The following is a 14,708-nucleotide window of genomic DNA, read 5'->3' as shown; positions in this document are numbered from 1 at the left end:
ACCGATATCCCCATATAACATATTGAGACCAAAATAATTCCAATAAGAACTCAGTTAATAGGGGTAAATTTTTAGGTGGTGGGTACCTAAGATTAGGCACGGCCGAACTTAGCACGCTTTTACTTTCTTTTTTTTAAGGCTATAGCTTTTTAACGGTTTATGAGTTATTGGACTTCGAACAATTTTTCTTTTGAAAATTTTAGTCAATGTATCTTCGGTATTTTTATTTGCTTCAGAATCTAAAATTTCCGAAAAAATCAATATTTTTAATATTTTTTTTTGCAAATAATGTAACATCATTATTTCCTTCATAATTTGTTTTTATGCCCATCACCATTGGATGGGGGTCGTCATTCCATTTGTAACACAACGAAATATTGATCTAAGGCCCTATAAAATCCATGTCCGTCCGTCTGGTTGCGGAAAGCACGCTAACTTTTGAAGGAATAAAGCTGGGCGCTTGAAATTTTGCACAAATACTTTCTATTAGTGTAGGTCAGATAGAAAAGTAAATGGGCCATATCGTTACATGTTTTGATATAGCTGCCACATAAACCGACCTCCTTTTTTGACTTCTTGAGGCTCTGGGCGCCGCAATTCTATTCGGATTTTTCTGAAATGTTGTTCTATGAGGTCTTCTGTGACCGTTAGTGGATATAATAAGTTTGGTTTGAACCGGTCTTCAACCTGATAAAGCTCCCATATAATCCGAACTCCCAATTTTACTTAATGAGCCTTTAGAGGGCGTCATTCTTATCCGATTTTGCTGAAGTTTGGCACAGTTACTTTATCCATGACCTTTAATAAACGTGCTAAATATGGTTTGAATCGGTCAACAACCTGATATAGCTCCCATATAAACGTATCTCCCGATTTTACCTCTTGATACTCAAGAGGGCGCATTTCTTTTCTGGTTTACCTGAAAGTATGCACAGGAACTTCTTTTATACGTGCCAATGCAAAGCGATCTCCCCATATTACTTCTTAAGTCCCGTTAGGGCGCAATTCTTATCCGATTTAGTTGAAATTTTGCACAATTTGATCTACTATTTATAACCTGACATAGCTCCAATAGCGTAGTAGCTCTTATCTATTATTTTTTGCTTGGGCAAAGAATTTGACTTGGTGTAGTGTTCTGTTATGACCTCCAACAACTGTGTCAAGTACGGTCCATATGGGTCTATAATCTGTTATAGCTCCCATATAAACCGATCTCCCTACTTGACTTCATGAGCCCTTAGGTTAGGTTAGGTTGAAAAGAGGATGCAGATATTAATGCGCCCCATGCCACTATGTACATTCACCTAAGCCAGTAATCGGCTTGTTATGCGCTCTAAATAAAAAAAAATAACCTCTAAAAAGAAAATTTTAAGTTAGGAATTCCGTGGTATTTCCAAAATCCTTTATTGTTTTCAATACCACTCCCCTAAGTTGGTTCATGTCTGGTATTGTGTCTTTACCTAAGTGCCGGTATCTGTTAGACGCGAAAGTCGTGCAAGGCAAGGGAAATGCTCCAACGTCTCATCATCTTCCCCGCATGCCCTACACATGCTATCACTTGTCACACCGATTTTACATAAGTGAGCTCGTAGTCCTATGTGTCCCGTTATGATACCAATAGCCATACTGACCTCCTTCTTACTGCCTTTCAGTAATAGCCTCGTCTTCTCACGATCTGGATCCCCCATAGAATTTTCGTCGTCCTACCTACAGTTTCACTGTTCCCCAATGCTGCATGCGCATTCGTCGCCCACTCCCTTAACTTAGGTTAGCCAAGTTTATTGACGGCAGTCCTCTGGCCTTCACCGCCAAATCGTCTGCCCTTTCATTTCCCTTTAATCCGCTAGGGCCCGGCACCCAAACGTTGCGAATTTTGCCAACCTCAGAGAAGGCGTTAATCTCCTTCTTACAAAAACTGTGCCAAGTACGTTCCAAATAGGTCTATGACCTGATATAGCTTCCATGTAAACCGGTCTTTCGATCCTAGAAGCTTTAAATTTGCTGGTTGGACAAAAGTTTGGTATATAAAATAAAATTATACTCTTCAACTTTGGAGGCCAGTACCCGCTGGGTACTTGGACCCATTCTAATTTTTTGGTCTCCAATACCTTTCATTTGATACCCTTATTGTGCCCATCGGACCACTTTCAGATATAGGTGGCGTTTTTGGGGTAAGGGGGAGGGTCTGCCTTCACCCGATATCTAAAAATTATATAGCCTTTGTTTCCTTCCACACAAAAGTACACAATCTATAAAAATGTTAAGAAAATCGACTCAGCCAAGTATCATATAGTCATGGGGATGGGTCTAAAGGCGTTTTTGAGGGGTGGCATGACCCCCTATACTTCGATATGACTTTGTATGCCAGATTCGAAATCTACTCCCGAATACCTTTCATTTGAGCCCCATATTGAAATTAACGTCCAATATATCTGTTTGGGGGTTTGGGGCGGCCCGGTGGGTGCTAAGACTCAAATTTTAATACCATATTCGTATTCTACTCTTCAATACCTTTCATTTGATACCAATATTGTCGCGATCGGTCCATTTTTGATTTTGCGTAGAGTTTTTGGCATAATTTAAGGGGAGGGTCTGTCCCTATTTCGATACCGAAAAATCATATAGCCTATGTTTCCTTTCAGACCAACCTACACAATAAGCGAAAATGTCGAGAAAATTGGTTCTATCGTTTTTCAGTCTATACGGTACAAACAAACCGAGTCCCATATATCGGTGATTGGCTAATGTGCCCATTTTAGACGTTTTTGTGGGGGTGGAATGACCCCCATATACTTCGACATGAATTTGTATGCCACATTCGTTATCTACTCCCTCAAACTTTTCATTTGATATCCATATTGTCCTTATCGGTTCAATTTTGATTTTGGCTGATGTTTTTAGGGTAATGGTGCAGTTCCGCCTCCTTCCGCTATCAATAAATTATAAATTCTATTCCTCCAACCTGACCATATTCGTAATCTACTCCCGTATACCTTTCATTTGAGACCCATATTGTCATGATCGTGGAATAAACCTATTTTAAAGGGGTTTTGTGGCTGGGGCGGCCCCCCAGGTACTTGGACCCAACTTTTAATATGAAATTCGTACTCTACTCTCAAATACCTGTCATTTGATCGGTCCACTTTTATGTTTGGACGGTACTTTTGGGGTAAGGAGGAGGGTCCGTCCCCCTCCCGATATCAAAATATATTCCATAGGGAATATATTGAGCTGCTAATATAACAAATTTTATGCAGCTGAAATTTCTTGTGTGACAGACATACCATTTAGTTTGGTCCTACGATGTCTGTCAAGGAGCACCGCACTCATCTTGCAATCTATTTTAGCAACCTGTTGTTCTGGTACTGTAAATTTTCTTCTTTTAAATTAAGAATCGATGTTGGGTCAAATAACCATTTGACGTATCTTTAAGAGGAAAAGCGCCACCTAGATTTGAACGCATATTTTAATGTCATATTCATAATCTACTCCCTAACACCTTTCATTTGAGTCCCATGTAGTCATGATCGGCTGATATGCCCATTTGGCGGTATTGGCGACATCCCATTACTTGGACCTAATGTTTTATACCATATATGTAATCATCGACTCTGCGTATTACTTTTCATTTGAGTCCCATATTGACATGAACTTCGAATATATCTCTTTAGATGTTATACCGTTTTGTAGTTTATAGCAACCATATATTTGCCTGTAGGTGGAAAATATTCGTCACCAGGCTACCACATTTAATACTTCTTCCTATAGGACACTTTTTCCCATTGTTCTATTTTTAAATCACCCGCTGTGGCAATTTGTTCCAATTGTGAATATTAATGTGCTTGTCTACATCTCATGTCACTTTCCTTCCTGGGCTTTGTAGCGAAGAACAAATTATAGCTGCACAGCTTCAATGAGTGCTGTGCTAAATTTGCCCATTTATTGCAGATTTTGCAATGCGCAGAAAGTGCTGATATTTTGAAATGCTCTTTCCTAGATTGTCGCCTGGTGACTAAGTAAGGAACGTGTTATTTTTTAAATTACAACAATTGAATGCGCAAAAATTCGTTCCGTTAGAATATTGATGCACTTCTTGTTTACTGTCCTTCGACTAAATTTCTTCACTTTGTTAGCTTTGGGGAATATCTCATTGAAATTTTGTCTATAAGACAAGTACACAGAACCATCGAAATTGTCATGTCCTTAAGAAATGCTTTGACATATCCTAAGTGAATATCTACAACATTATAAGCTTTACACCTCACACCAAGCAAAATTTAAACTTTGCTCACATTTTGTCTATAAGACAAGTACACAGAACCATCCTTAAGAAATGCTTTGACATATCCTAAGTGAATATCTAGAACATTATAAACTTTACACCTCACATCAAACAAAATTAAAACTTTGCTCACATTTCAACCTTCGTGCTTGATAAATTGTTTACCTTTTGAATTGCATTAACTCTTTTAATCATACAACTCTCATTAACAGCCATATGTTTGTTTTTTTCTCACCCTCTCTATCTCTTTTTTTCAGAGTAAAACACTAGCCACTAGCGGTTTTAATTCTTCGTGGTATCTCTTCGATCGCCGCTATAGAACATCTCTCTTAATATTTCTCACCAATGCCCAGAGACCATTCATATTTACAGCTGGTGGTTTTATGGGGCTCTCTTTGCCCAGTTTCGCTGGTATACTAAGTAAATCGTACTCTTACATTGCTTTGCTTCGTCAAATTTACGGAGACTGAAGAGAATTTTGTAATTTAGTACATACTCGTATTGTCGGCACTAAGTATGTGTGTTTACTCTTGTTCGCTGCGATTTGGCCATTAAGCACTTAATGCTGTTTTATTTAAAATACAAACAAAAAATTATAAATAATTGTGAGCAAAAATAAAGATAAATCGAATGATTCACATGTTTTCTTTTATTTATATGGGTGGAAAGCACAAATCCAATGCTGAACATATGGTTGTTATGGAGTAAGAATTGTGAAATTTCCACTCGAAGTTATTGAGGGGGTGGAAGTGTTCTATTTTATGTTGATTTGTGGATAATTGCATAATTCCGGCATCATTATCAACCAGAAAACATGTGAAAATGCATTAAGTTTGGACGGGCCAAACATTAACATCTACCACATTTCGACAAAATACTGTGCAAATGCATCATTTATAAATCCGTAGCAGCTATAACGATTGAGTCCGATCTAGGCCAAACCCATCATGGACGTCGAGTGGCTAGAGCAGCTCACTGTTCCAACATTTAGCGAAATTGGTAATAAATAAGACATTTATGAGTGAATAACCGTAAATCGGTGGATCGGTGTATATGACAGCTTTGTTAAAAACAACAAAAACGAGTTAAGTTCGGCCGGGCCGAACTTTGGAGACCCACCACCTCGGGTATATTCGTAAACCACCTGTCGTCAGAAGCCGGTGAAAAATGCATACCCTATGCTCCATAGCAGCTATATCGAAATATGTTTCGATTTGGACCAAATACTAATAAGTACAAGTGAGTGTTCAATTGTGTATAACAAAATATTGGCCTTTTTAGCACCTATATCTAAAAGTAAACCGATCTGAACCATATACGACACTGATGTCGAAAAGCCTAACACAAGTCACTGTGTCAAATTTCAGTGAAATCGGATTATAAATGCGCCCTTTGTGGGGCCAAGATTTTAAATCGAGATATCGGTCTATATGGCAGATATATAAAAATCTGGACCGATTTCAGTCAAGTTGCAGAGAGCTATCGAAGAGCCTAACACAACTCACTGTCGCAAATTTCGGCAACATCGGACAATAAATACGCCTTCTAAATCGAGAGATCGGTCTATATGGCAGCTATATCCAAATCTGGACCGATCTGTATCATATTACAGAAATATGTCGAGGGGCATAACTTAGCTCACTGTCACAAATTTCAGCGACATCGGACAATAAATGCGCATTTTATGGGCCCTAAACCTTAAGCCGAGATATCGACAGCTATATCCAAATCTGCACCGATCTGGACCAAATTGAAGAAGGATGTCGAAGGCCCTAACACAACTCACTGCTCCAAATTTCCGACCGATTTGGGCCAAATTGAAGAAGTATGTCAAGGGGCTTAACTTAACTCATCACTGACCCAAATTTCAGCGACATCGGACAATAAATGCGCCTTTTATGGGTCCAAAGCCTTAAATCGAGAGATCGGTCTATATGGCAGCTATATACAAATGTGAACCGATCTGAGCCAAATTGAAGTGGAATGTCAAAGGGCCAAACACAACTCACTGTCCTAAACTTCAGCGACGTCGGACAATAAATGCGCCTTTTATGGGCCCAAAGCCTTAAATCGAAAGATCGGTCTATATGGCAGCTATATCCAAATCTGGACCACTTTGGGCCAAGTCGCAGAAAAATGTCGAAGAGCCTAACACAACTCACTGTCGCAAATTTCAGCAAAATCGGATAATTAATATGGCTTTTATGGGCGCAAGACCTTAAATAGAGAGATTGGTCTAATGACAGCTATATCCAAATCTGAACCGATCTAGGCCAAATTGAAGAAAGGTGTCGAGTGGCCAAACACAACTCAGTGTCTTAAATTTCATCAAAATCGGATAATAAAAGTGGCTTTTATGGGCCTAAGACCCTAAATCGGCGGATCGGTCTATATGACAGCTATATCCAAATCTGAACCGATCTGTGCCAAATTGAAGAAGGGCGTTAAGTGGCCTAGCACAACTCACTGTCCCAACTTTCATCAATATCGGATAATAAATGCGCCGTTTATGGACCCAAAGCCTTAAATCGAGAGATCGTTATATATGGCACCTATATTCAAATCTGGACCGATTTGGGCGAAGTTGCATAAAAATGTCGAAGAGCCTAACACAACTCACTGTCCCGAATTTCAGCAAAATCGGATAATAAAGGTGGCTTTTATGCGCGCAAGACTTTAAATCGATAGATCGGTCTATATGACAGCTATATCCAAATCTGGTCCGATCTGTGCCAAATTTAAGAAGGATGTCGAAGGTTCTTACACGACTCACTGTCCCAAATTTTGGTAAAATCGTACAATAAATGCGCCTTTTATGGGTGCAAGACCTTAAATCGAGAGATCGGTCTATATGGCAGCTATATCCAAATCTGAACCGATCTAGGCCAAATTGAAGAAAGGTGTCGAGTGGCCAAACACAACTCAGTGTCTTAAATTTCATCAAAATCGGATAATAAATGTGGCTTTTATGGGCCTAAGACCCTAAATCGGCGGATCGGTCTATATGACAGCTATATCCAAATCTGGACCGATTTCGGCCTTATTGAAGAATGATGTTGGGTGGGCCAACACATCTTATTGTGGCTCTTATGGACCCAAGACTAAATCGGCGGATCGGTCTCTATGGGCGCTATATCAAGATATAGTCCGTTATAGTCCATTTTCGAACTTAACCTGCTTATGGACAAAAAAAAGAACCTGTGCAAAATTTCAGCTTAATATCTCTATTTTTAAAGACTGCAGCGTGATTTCAACAGACAGACGGATAGACGGACGGACATGTCTAGATCGTCTTAGATTTTTACGCTGATCAAGAATATATACACTTTATAGGGTCGGAAATGGATATTTCGATGTGTTGCAAACGGAATGACAAAATGAATATACCCCCATCATTGGGTGGTGAGTATAAAAATGATGTACTACGAACGTATGAGTGATATCATAAGCGAATAAGTAATTCCACAAGGTGTACAAGAGTTACAAATGGCGTATGAGCCAAAAATACAGCTGTGTATTCCGTTCGGGTTTTCATGCGGAATGCTGTCAAACATATGAAAAAACGTCCGCGAAGCGTCGGAGGAAAATAAGAGAAACGAGTAAAAGCGTAACAAGTTCGGCCGGGCCTTGGATTCTGCTAAAAATTTATACAAAATAAATTTAGTTGAAGCGCATAATTTTGTTCTACATAACAAACTTCTATTAAAATAGCAAAAATTAAAGGGATACTCGAGAGAGTGGTTTAGTGGGCGTAGCTAGGGGAGTAGCCAGGGACGTAGCTAGGGGCGTAGCCAGGGGCGTTGCCAGGGGCCCGAGCCCCGCCCAAAATTATTTTGTTAATAGAAAGAACAAATTGATCACATCTATTCTAAACACTAAATTTTAATAAAACTTTTTAAAATGACAAAATTTCGTATTTATAATATTCCACAGAGACAAAATTTCGATCTGACCAGAAGCACCTCAAAATTTTAATAGAATTTTTCTAAACAAATTTTAATAAAATTATTTCTAAATTCAAATTTTCAGTGTAATATTTTTGAAGCGAAAACTTCATCGCAATTTTTCCCAAAGAGAAAATGTTAATGATTCAGCGTAACATTCTCTTTAGCCCGGCCAGACCCCCCTCGAAATAATTTTTTTGAAGACAAAATTTCATTACAATATTTATACCCTACACCACTACTGTGGTACAGGGTATTATAACTTAGTGCATATGTGTGTTACACCCAGAAGGAAGGTAGATAGACCCATTGATAAGTATACCGATCGACTTAAATTCTGATTCGATTTAGCTATGTCCGTCTGTCCATGTTAATTTATGTAAAGTACAGGTAGCAGTTTTCATCCGATCGCCTTCAAACTGTTATTATTATTTAGATATAATTCTTTGGACATAAGTTTTTATACCCTCTACCATAGGACGGGAGTATACCAATTTCGTCATTCAGTTTGTAACATCTCGAAATATGCGTCAAAGACCCCATAAAGTATATACATTCTTGATCGTCATGACATTCTTGACTTCTTGAGCATCTAGAGGGCGCAATTCTCGTCCTATTTGACTGAAATTTTGCATGAACCGATTTCTACTAAATTCAGCAGTAATGTCGAAAGTCATAAGAAAATCCTTTCTGTCACATTTCAAGAAAATCGGCTAACAAATGACCATTTTATTTAATTATTACTGCAAATCGGACGAACATATATATGAGAGCTATATCTAAATCTGAACCGATTTCGTTTAAACTTTATAAATATTATGAAATTGATCTAAATCCGTATCGATTTCCACGAAATTCACCAGTAATGTCGAAAGTCATAAGAAAATCCTTTCTGCCAAATTTCAAGAAAATCGGTTAACTATTTTATTTCATTATTACTGCAAATATCTGAATCTGAATCGATTTTTTCCAATTTCAATGGCCTTCATCTCAAGGCCGAAAAACATGCCTGTACCAAATTTGAAGACGATCGGACGAACACTGCGACCTGTAGTTTGCACACAAATTAAAATGGACAGACGGACAGAGGGACATAAGTAAATCGAATCAGAAAGTGATTCTGAGTCGATCGGTATACTTATCAATGGGTCTGTCTCTCTTCCTTCTGGGTAGTGGTAGGGTATAGTGGTGGTGTAGGGTATAATGACGACATAATGGACATACACCTCATGCACGTTACATAAGGTACAAATTCCATCGGTATTGTTTTTAAAGCATCTTGCATTAAAGTCCGGCACACAACATCTTGTACGAATTATTAACCAAGTAGCTCGACATGAAAAAATTGTGGAAAGTGTTGGTGATATACTGTAACTCAATACTGAATAAAGATTATGAAATTGAGCATGGGAGGCATTGACACAGAAGTTTCCAAAGTCTTTAGACTTCAATGATGTAATTATATTCCCCCAGTACACACATGTTGGAACTATAGGTCTCGGAACTACGTACCCAACTGACTGACAAATATTCGACCAATCTCTCGCCCAATAAATATTTAACTCAATAACTCTCTCGGCCAGATTACGTGGTAGGCGTCGTCCTGGCTACGTTCCTGATGGGAGCTGTACCAGGTTTCAGACCGATTTGGAACCTTCTTTGGACCAGTTGTTAAAAGTCTAGAGTCAACACTATGTGCAAAATTTTAGATAAATCGGACAAAAATTAAGACTTTTAGGGGCTTATGATGTAAAATTGGGAGATCGGTTTATATGAGAGCAATATCAGGCTATAGATCGATTTGGACCGTACTTGGCACACTCGTTGGAAGTCTTAATAAAACACTATGTGCAAAATTTCAACCATTATCGGACGAAAATTGCAGCTTGTAAGGACTTAAGAAGTCAAATCGGGAGATCGGTTTATATGGGAGCTATATCTAAATCCGAACCGATATGGCCCGTTTATAATCCCCAAAGACAAAGTAAGTGTCTGTGTAAAATTTCAAGCTGCTAGCTTTACGCGTTCGACCTCTATCACGATTTCGACAGACGGACGGACAGATGGACAAGGCTAAATCGACTTAGAATGTTGAGACGATCCAGAATATACATACTATATGTGAATGTAGATCAATATTTCGAGGTGTTACAAGTGCAATGGCTAGCCAAGTACACCCCCATCCTAAGGAGGTGGGTATAAAAATATTTTAAAATATTGGCAAAAATTGCTACACCTTAAATGAATTCAGTTATCTTTAAGAAATTTTAAATGCACAAAGCAGAGGTGTTTGTTTGACGATGTACTTAATTTCAGGGCCATATTTGTGGGCTCTCAGATAAGGATCCGGGTTCCGCTTCCAGTTTTTGTTTGCACTGTGAAATGTTTCTCAGTAAAGAAAATATTTGAATATCGGGCCGAGGTGACCAACTTTGAAGGACAACAAAATGGGTGCAAGGCCTTTTAGGACCCTAAAATTTTTAACACAATCCGGTAAACACCCCAGCTATAGCTATATTCGTGAAGATATCTTTATTCGTTTAAAAATTGTATAACTTTGTTATAAGAATTGTGTGCCCTACCTGATCTTTGCGAGAATCGCGCTGCACCCATTGTTTACACAGAACTTTCGTCCAAGAGCCTATTTTTGTTCCTCTCTGTATAGGCAAAAATTGTAATCTACAATGGAATTGCGAATACTGACAAATTGTTTAAACACAAAAGAATAAGATTAATTAAGATTCTTGTGCTCTTTTTTTGTTGTTGAATAATTTATGGGACGCTTAAATAGCGAGCAATTTTTGGTGTCATGACAAGAAGAAAAAAAAAAATATTTTCAAAGAGCAAAGATTGTTAAAGATGAAATGATTTCTTTTAAAAATGATGTACATACAAGTTTTTTTGTACATCAACATACTCATATGTGAATGCTGAAATGCATGGAGTCATCAAAACAAAAAAATACTGCATGCATATATGCGTTAAATTAATTTTTACTATCTGGAATCAAAATTCTATCAGCATGTCTGCAACAAATGAAATGGCAATGTGCAATAAAATGGGTCTCGGAAAATGCATAAAAACAGCAACAGCACAATTGGAACTGCTGCACGCTAATAAAGAACAAAGGACTGAGCGAATTGGGTAATTTAGTTTTATTTTTATTTCTTATTCAACAACAAGCAAAAAGGCGTTAAGTTCGGCCGCGCCGAACTTTGGATACCCACCACGGGTATATACGTAAACCACCTTTCATCAAAATACGGTAAAAATTGCATATATGTTCCCATTTGGACCAAATACTAATAAATACAAGTCATTGTGCAATTGTGTATACCAAAATATTGATCTTTTTAGTAGATATATCTTAATATGAACCGATCTGAACCATATACGACACGGATGTCGAAAAGCCTAACATAAGTCAATGTGTCAAATTTGAGTTAAATCGGATTATAAATACACCTTTTATAGGGCCAAGACATTAAATCGAGATATCGGTCTATATGCCAGCTATATACAAATCTTGACCGATGTAGACTAAATTGCAGAAATATGTGGAGGGGCTTAACTTAACTCTCTGTCCCAAATTTCGGCAACATGGGACACTAAATGCGTCTTTTATGGTCCAAAACATTAAATCGAGAGATCGGTCTATATGGCAGCTATATCCAAATCTAGACCGATCTCAGTCAAATTGAAGAAGGCTGTCGAAGGGCCTAACACAACTCACAGTCCCAAATTTCGGCGACATCGGACAATAAATGCGCTTTTTATGGGCCCAAAACCTAAAACCGAGAGATCGGTCTATATGGCAGCAATATCCAATTCTGATTCGATCAGAGCCAAATTGAAGAAAGATGTTGAAGGGCTTAGGACTACTCACTGTCTCAAATTTCAGCAAAATCGGTTAATAAATGAAGGTATTATGGGCCTAAGACCCTAAATCGGAGGATCGGTCTATATGGCAGCTATATCCAAATCTTTACCGATCTGGGCCAAATTGACGAAGGATGTCCAAAGGCCTAACACAACTCACTGTCCCAAATTTCAGCAAAATCGGATAATAAATGTGGCTTTTATGGGCCTAAGACCCTAAATCGGAGGATCGGTCTATATGGCAGCTACATCAAGATATAGTCCGATATAGCCCATCGTCGAACTTAACCTGCTTATGGACAAAAAAAGAACCTGTGCATAGTTTCAGCTGAATATTTCTAGTTTTAAAGACTGTAGCGTGATTTCAACAGACAGATGGACAAACGGACGAGCATGTCTAGATCGTCTTAGATTTTTACGCTGATCAAGAAGGGTAGAGTTTATAGGGTAGGAAATTGATATTTCGATGTGTTGCAAACGGAATGACAAAATGAATATACCCCCATCCTTCGGTGGTGGGTATAAAAAGGCTCAAACAGCTGTAGGACAAAATTCATTTTTATTGTACACACTAATACTAATGTATACTAATCTAGTCATTCCGTTTGTAACACCTCGAAATATTGGTCTAAGACCCTATAAAGTATATATATATTCCTGATTGCCTTGACATCCTGAAATCACGATAGCGGTCGAACGCGTAAAGCTAGCCGTTTGAAATTTGGCACAGATACATAATATTGATGTAGGTCGTTGGGATTGCAAATGGGCCATAGAGGTTCAGATTTGGATATAGCTCCTATATAATACGGTCTCCCGATTTCAGTTCTGAAATTGTGCACATAGTGTTTCATTATGACTTCCAACAACTGCGCTCAACTGTCAATCCGTTAAGAACCCGATATAGCTCCCACATAAACCGATCTCCCAATTTGATTTCTTATGACCCTGGAAGCGACAATTTTTTCCGATTTAGCTGAAATTTTGCATGTAGTGTCCCGTTATGACAGCCCGGCCGAACTTAGTCGGCTATTAATTGTATTTTATATCCATCACCATAGGATGCAGGTATAAATATCCGTCTATCCGTGTGTCAAAATCATGATAGCGGTCTAACGCGTAAAGCTAGCAGCTTGAAAATTTGCACAGCTACTAAGTATTGACGTAGGTCGTTGGCAAATGGGCGATATCGATTCAGATTTATATATATTGTAGTTGCCATCAGGGACGTAGCCAGGATTTTATTTTGGGGAGGGGGGTATCCAAAGTTCGGCTCGGCCGAACTTAATGCCATTTTACTTGTTTGAAAATCGAAAATTGCCAAACTTACTCTGTTACTGTGAAATTGGTAAAGATACCTCAATTTTTTTTTTGTAAATTGTGGTTGTTGTTTTTGTTGTAGCAGTATATTGTACACTGAGTTGACAGCCTTTGCCGATGAAGGATCTCATTGGGTCAATCCGGTACGTACAACCGGCTGCCATGGGATTGTGGTCGCTATTGGTTGCAGGAACTGACCCATCGGCGGTGGCATTTGGTCATAAAGTCGGAGCTGCATTTTGCACTGATTTCCAACACACTATTTATAGGCCGAATCTAATCTTTCAAAGCCTTCAAAGTGTGGTTTTCCTTGCGAATATCTTTTGGGAGTTGTATTAATAGCTTCGAACGCTAGACAACGGCAACGGCTCTTACTGCTGTTCCGTGTGCCCATGTTCGAATCTCCGATTATTTAGCTCGTCTCGAAAGAGAAATAAAACAAATAAGTAAAACGGCATTAAGTTCGGCCGGGTCGAACTTTGGATACCCACCACTTCAGCTATATATGTAAACCCCATATCGTCACAATCCGGTGAAAATTGGATAACTTAAGCACCCAAACTCGGGACGGACATTGAGTGATCTAATATATATGTCACTATCTGAATTTTATTAAGGTCGGATAAACTCGCTGCTTAAAATTTCAGCGAAATCGGGTAACAAATTAAGCTTTTATGAGCTTCAGCCCCCTTATCGGCAGATCGGTCTATATGGCAGCTATATCTAAATATAGTCCGATCTGAACCATATTTAGGTCGGATGTCAGGAGGCTAAAAATAACTCACTGCTTCAAATTTCAGCGAAATCGGTTAAAAAAAACTTTTATCGGCTTCAGACCCTTTATCGGCAGATCGTTCTATTTGGCAGCTATATCTTAATATAGTCCGATCTGTACCATATTTGGGTCGGATATTGGGAGGCTTAAAACTGCGCACTATTCCAAGTTTCAGCGAAATCGGATAAAAAATAAAGCTTTACGGTCTTCAGACCCTTTATCGGGAGATCGGTCTATATGACAGGTATATCTAAATATAGTCCGATCTATATGGCAGGTATATCTAAATATAGTCCGATCTGAACCATGTTTAGGTCGGATGTCAGGGGGATTAAGATAACCCACTATTGAATATTTCAGCGAAATCGGGTAAAAATGAAAGCTTTTATGCCCTTCAGACCCTTTATCGGGAGATCGGTCTATATGACAGCTATATCTTAACATAGTCCGATCTGAACCATATTTACTACAGATGTCGGGAGGCTTAAAATAACCCACTGCTTTAAAT

The 14,708-nt window shown here is 38.6% G+C and overlaps 1 protein-coding gene across 1 annotated transcript in view; it reads left to right on the top strand.

Annotated features, from left to right (window-relative positions):
* LOC106093841 (odorant receptor 4) overlaps positions 1–4,920 on the top strand; it is a 34,141-nt gene extending 29,221 nt beyond the window's left edge. The window contains exon 6 of the mRNA XM_013261003.2: positions 4,540–4,920. Coding sequence (XP_013116457.2) covers positions 4,540–4,752 — 213 coding nt within the window. The 3' untranslated portion in view covers positions 4,753–4,920. The remainder of the gene's footprint in view (positions 1–4,539) is intronic.
* The last annotated feature ends 9,788 nt before the right edge of the window (positions 4,921–14,708 follow it).

Source organism: Stomoxys calcitrans, chromosome 1 (genome assembly GCF_963082655.1).
Source record: "Stomoxys calcitrans chromosome 1, idStoCalc2.1, whole genome shotgun sequence".
NCBI lineage: Eukaryota > Metazoa > Arthropoda > Insecta > Diptera > Muscidae > Stomoxys > Stomoxys calcitrans.
Note: the sequence above shows the minus strand (reverse complement) of the source record. Positions and strands in the feature narration are given on the sequence as shown.